Raw genomic sequence first — 6,000 nt, 5'->3', positions numbered from 1 at the left:
CGCCTCGCTGCCGCCGCCGCCGCGCCGCCTCTCCCGCTCCCTCGCCCCGCTTTAAAGTCTCCGCCAGGATCCGGGCTCGCCCGCCACTTCCTGTACGGCAGGATGGAGCGCGCCGGGGCCCCGGCTGACCGCCACCGCCCGCCCGCCCGCGCGCGGAGGCGGCTCTGAGCGCCCCGTCCGCGGCATGCCGCGCGCCTGAGCCCCGCGCCCGCCGCCCGCCCGCCCGCGCGGACCCCCGCCCCCGCGCGGGTCCCTTGATTTTTTTTTATTTCTATTTTTATTAAAGCTGAGGAGAGCAGAAGCCCCCCGCTGTCTCCTGCTGGAAGTGGGGGTGTTCTTGGGGGGGGGGGAGAAACTTATTTTCAACAAGTTTTTTTTTTTTTTTTTTTTTGAATTAATTATTTTAGCCCCTCTCCCCTTTCGATGTGCGGCTTTGGACATGCGGAGGCTACTGCAACCGTGTTGGTGGATCTTTTTCTTGAAAATCACCAGCTCCGTGCTCCATGATGTGGTGTGCTTCCCCGGTGAGTGCGCGCGGGGGGCGGGGGTCCCGGCAACGCCGGCGCCACGCGTGTCCGCGACCGCCGTGGGCGCGGGGCGGCCGCGCTCGCCCTGCGCACGGGGGTCCCGGTGCTGCTGCCCCTCGCCGCACACCGCCCTGGCGGCTGCGGGCAGCGCTGCCGCGAGTGGGGCCGTGCGCGGTGCAGGGGCTCGGCTGCGCGCAGCCGGCGCGGTGCCGCGCGGCCGCGGCGCACTGCAGCCGCCAGCGTGGGGCGGCGGGTGCCGGTGCGCTGCCCCTCGGGCGCGGAGCTGCGTGGGGTGTCTGTGTGTGTGTGTGTGTGCGCGCGTGTGCCGCCTCTGTTCCGCGGGGCCGCTGCCGGGGGAGCCCCGCTCCGCGCCCTCACCTCTTTTCTGCAGCCCCCCGCCCCCCGTCCCCCGCGTAAAGGGTAACTTCGCTATGCGCGGGAGGGGTGTGTGTGTGTGTGTGTCTCCCCCCCACGCGTGTCCGCGGCGGGCGCCTTGCTGTGCCGGCGCGCTGACCTTGGCGGGGGTAGGGGGGGGCCGCGCCCGCTCCGCGTGGGGAGGGCGCGATGCAGCCGTGGGCGCCGCCCCACCCGCGGGGCAGCACCGGGCACCCCCTGTGCCCCTCTCCCTACGGCTGCTGCCGCCGCATCCCCCCCCCCGCGCCGTCGCGCGTGTCAGATCCGCGTGGCAGCGCCCTCTCCAGCCCCACGCGGTGTGACCGTGGCGCGCACCCTCCTTCCCCCTCCCCCCCCCCCCGCGGCCCGGCCCGGGGGAAGTTGCGGGGGCTCCGCCGTGCCGCCGCCCGCCCGCCAGGGGCGCTGCCGCGCCGCCCCCCGCGGGACTGCGCCCGCCCCCCGCGGCCCCTCCGCGGGCGCGCAGCCTGCGCCGCTGCGGCCCGTTCCCGGCGGCGTGGGGAGCTGTGCGCGAACTTGCGGCCTCGTCCTGAAAAACACCCTACTGCCTTCCCCCCGCCCCGTTTCTAGCCCCCGCGGCGGCGGTGGCCCGCAGCCGCGCCGCATCGCGCTCCTTCCCGGCCGGAGGGCCGAGCCCTCTGCGCTCCGCGCGGGCGCAGCGCAGCTTCCCTTGCGCTCGCCGCTCTGCGGGGCCGCGAGCGGCGCCCTCCTGCGCGCCGAGCGCTCGGGGCAGCCGGCGGCCGCGCGAACTTGCTGCCCGGCGCGGGCTTTTGCGCCTCTAGTTTTCACGCGGAGCCACCGCGTTAGACCCCGGGGACTTCGCTGCCGCTCTGCGCGCTCGCCTGCAAAGCGGCACTGTCAGGGGGCAGCGCGGACGGGGCCGCGGCCGCCTCGACATGCCGGAACCCGCGGGCGGCTCCGGGCCCGCTGTGACGGGACAGCGGTGCCGGTAGCGCCGGGGACAAACCCCGGGCGTTCGTGCGGGCGGGGGGACCCGGCCCCGCGGTAACTGTTCAGTACCTGCCCCGGCTGCTTCCGGAGCTTTAATAGCCCTCTCCAGGCAGAGAGTTAAGGCGTTCATTACTTTGTGTTGAAACAAATTAAAGCACCTTTCTTTCCCCTCCACGTTTCGTTTCCAGTTCTCTCCAAATGAAAGACAGAGGTCACTATTTATTTTCTTCTCTGCAAATCACTTCACTGTGTGAAGAAACATAAAGGCTAATTTTTCTTTGTTCTGCAACAATGAATGAACCACATAGAAAACAAGTCTTTGCAGCATGCCTTTGATAGGAGAACTATAATGGATTTTCGCTGTTTGAGTAGGTATTTTGCTTTCTGTTACTTTGGTTGCAATAAGAGAAAGGAGTTGTTCCTGCACAAAAATTACATGGGTAAGGTTTTGCTCTTTCTGAAGTGTTAGTTTAGTGCATTTTGCTATGGACTTGTCACTGGTAATTGCACTGCTTAATAAATCAAACTAAGACAAGGTAAAAGAGGTTGTTTCCATGGGGTCGGTACGCTCATTAATCTAAATTCACATTACCAAAATTCAGCAAGGCATAAATATTAACAGTACTGTGATATCCTTACTAAATAGTTTCTCAGGTTTTCACCAAGAGAAGATAGTATCTTTCTTTTTATTAAAGAAAAAAGTATGCCTTAGTGCAGTTCTTAGCTATTGCTGTGATAATCCTGTCATCTAAAGAGCGATAAGTTGTTAGCATTTTCTTAGGGTACGTCCATAAATGAAAGTAATTTTATTAAATCCAAATTAGTTCCTTCCAGATTGTTGCTGATCTGGCTACTTTGTGTAAATGGAATTTGTTTTCCAAGTCTTCATGGTTCTGGTCTGGGAGGTAATTTTGTATATAACTGTTTTCTGCTTAGAGGGAAAAATATGCTGGGAGCTTCTCCCTATGAACTAATTGAATGCCACTTCAGAAATTTTAAAGGTTCCAAGAAGACTGGCTTTGTTTATCCAAGATTTTATAGGCGAAGGTGTGTTGTGCACGTAGGAAAATACAGAACGTACAGGAGAGGGCCCTCCAAGACTTTATTTAGTCCTGTGGCTTTTATGAAGATGACACTTCTTACATTTTAATTATCCCTTATTTTCAGTACCTTCTTAAAATACGCTTTACATTCCGGGAAGTCACTAGCGGAGTCCTTGCAGATAAAAGATGTTGAATGAGCCTTACCAGGCTGTAAGAGCTGAGCTTGCTGGTATGCTCCTGGGGAGAAAAGTCAGGGATAGCTTTGCTCTCCCCTAGCAGGTTTATAGCAGCTGATTCATTTTTAACAGAGCCAGGACACTGCTTTCAAGACTCTTAGGGCAGTTGCAGGAGCTGTCTGGGGTGCATCCAAACAGTAACCAACACACTTTGGGGGTAACTAGAGTACCCTCAGTCATATTGGGATGTTGGAGAGGTCAAAGCTTATGTCTACAAACCATGTATTCAGCCCGGGGATGCTGCTTGGGTTGGAGGAACGAGGGTTGTTTGTGCCTGTGTTTGTGAGAAAGGATTTCCATTACTGTGCTCTCATCCTCTGCTATCTTTCCTTTTTTTTTAAGCCAGAAAGCACTTAAATGGGAACAGAAGGATTTCAATCCTGTTCAGAAAATGGATGTCTTGTCAGAGATGTGAGGATTTTGTGCAAGTCCAGCACAGAGATGTTGCGTTGCTCCCCTGTCCCTCCTGTGTCCCTGCTGGAAACCTCAGCTGAACAACAGGTCCCACTGAATGTCACAGTCTCGTGGCCTGTTTCACATCTGCTTGCCTATCTGAGCCCCCTGACAGTTGGGAACTATATGTTTTAGCACAGCTTAGTGAATAAGAGGCCAGTATCAAGGTATTTGCTAGCTCTCTTAATTTTTGATGGTAAATGTGGTATGATCTTGAACCCATAAGTTGCTGAAAAACAACTGTTGACTTCAGTAGAGTGAAAATTTCACTCCATTTCTGGGTTTTTATAGGGAATTGCTGTTTCTAGTTATGTTACTTGTGCTTAGTTAAACCCCAATGTTATCAAGTTGTGCGAGTTTAATAGCTGGGATTTGTGTCCAATTACAGAAAGCAGAGATAACGGTGAGGATCCTATCCGTTTTTTGATCAGTGCTCAAGGACTAACATACTTACTGTTTTCTGAAATAAAATGTTACTGAAGTTGGCTCTAATTTCAGTGTTTGAATTTCATGGTTAAATTAAAGGAATGACTTCAAACCATTAATCTCGACTCTTTTTTGAAAAAATACTGATTTTCTTTGGCTTTTTAGCAGCCAAATGAACATGTGGCTTGATGTCCTCTGATGCCTTGGGGTCTAGTAATAACAGCATACTTTAGCTAAATATGGACCTTTAATCTGTGAAATTATGGAAAAAATAAGACTAATTTTTGCTTGCTGAACTTGCTATACTTCCATTTTAAAAATAAGAATTGTTTCTGCCTGTTTACTAACTAGTGATTCCTCTTACTTGTAGGTCATGCTATTTAAAGCTTAAATCTAGACAACAATTTTTAAGAGTTTCAGTAAGTAGAATCTGTCATCGGAAGAGACCAATGTTTTTGAAAGGTTTTCAGTCACCTAGAGGGGCAGATAATCTCCAAATGGGGTGATGCGTGCTTTTGATTGGCCCTTCTAGGCACTGTTTGCTTTTTTAGGTGCCTAAATATCTTTATGGATGTTTCTCTTCAGTTTTAACTGAGGTAGACTCATGTCAATGTTTCTTCCAAATGAAAGCTGTAGACTTGCATCTTCTTGCAGCAGGTTGACAGGAATGCAACTCCATTGATTGCCAGAGTTACTCCCAGGAAGCATTGGTCTGTGTCAGCTCTGTAGAGACATGCAGGGTTTGGAAGTGAAGCAGCTTGAAGATGTAAATTAATGTACACTTCCATGCTAAGCAGTGAAACCTGGGATGTGGCCAACTGGAGATGTCCAAATGGGTGGCTAACTTCTGATGAAAGCTGTTAGTTCTTAAATTTGTTTGTCAATAAACCTTTAGAGGAAAAATAAGAAAAAGCAATCCTGGATGCTGTTAACTTTTCCTTTTTTTCTCAATATCTTTCTATAATGCTGATAGCTGTGTTATCCTTGCAGGCAGCGGGCATCCGCATTTCTTGACCTGCAGCAAGTCAAACTGGTTTGCTGCTTTTAATACTACTAACATATGATAGAGCTCCCTCAAATGACCTCCAGTGAGAGCACATGCTGCATAGGACATACCTTCAGATACTTGCCTGGCCATCTACAGCTGCCTTGTCCATGCATAGCTGCCAGGGCACAGTATGTTCCTGCTTTATGCCTTGAGTTTTCACATATTGGTAGCCTAAGCAGATTCCCACCCTAGAAATGAATAGATGAACGAGGGTGCAGAACAAAACAAAACGGTGAAGGTACTGAGATGCTCTCCTGCTGTTGCTGTCCTTGTTCTGTTTTTCCTTTTCTTTGTCTATTAGCACTATTAATGGGAAGCTGAGGGAAGCAATGGTGGCAAATGCAGTTTGCACTGGACTGCAGGACAAGGGAGGACACAGGCAATAAGGAAGTGAACTTTGTGCAATCAGTGTAAGATATGTTTTTATTATACTGGGCTCACCTTAGAGCAATTTGAATTAGTCTTGAAGTGGAGTATGGTTAAGGTAAAATCAGTTAGTCCATGATCTGTTTTTTTAGTGTGGTTGTATTATGCATCTCTAAGTTTGCTTGGGAGTTGAAGTACTACCATTCTTAATTATCAAGTCATTAGAAAATGGTCCGCCATTATTCAAGAGCTTACAACTTGACCGCATCATATTCTTGCCAGTAGTACTGACACACAAAATCTCAACTGACGTGGGTGTTGCAGTTTTTCTATGCATAAAGGCTGCATAAGGGCTGCAGTAATGCCTGAATATGTTTATCCTGTGCCAGTGCTTGCTTTGAGGGGCTTTGCATTCATAGCATGGAAGCCTTTCTGAAGAAAATCTAGGTGTTTCGAGACTTGGATGCTTAGCTTAGAAAAGCTGCTTTGAAAAATCCTTTTCTCTGCTTTCAAATACGTAATGAATGAGACCTTGAGCC

General features: G+C 51.3%; 1 protein-coding gene across 1 annotated transcript in view; it reads left to right on the top strand.

Moving 5' to 3' along the window:
- Nucleotides 1-204: 204 nt before the first annotated feature.
- Nucleotides 205-6,000, top strand: part of PTPRG (protein tyrosine phosphatase receptor type G) — a 404,579-nt gene continuing 398,783 nt past the window's right edge. Inside the window, exon 1 of the mRNA XM_062585127.1 lies at nt 205-524. Within this exon, the coding sequence (XP_062441111.1) occupies nt 440-524 (85 nt within the window). The 5' untranslated portion in view covers nt 205-439. The remainder of the gene's footprint in view (nt 525-6,000) is intronic.

The sequence above is a fragment of the Rhea pennata genome, chromosome 12 (genome assembly GCF_028389875.1).
Source record: "Rhea pennata isolate bPtePen1 chromosome 12, bPtePen1.pri, whole genome shotgun sequence".
NCBI classification, from domain to species: domain Eukaryota; kingdom Metazoa; phylum Chordata; class Aves; order Rheiformes; family Rheidae; genus Rhea; species Rhea pennata.
This window is presented reverse-complemented; position numbering and strand designations above follow the sequence as displayed.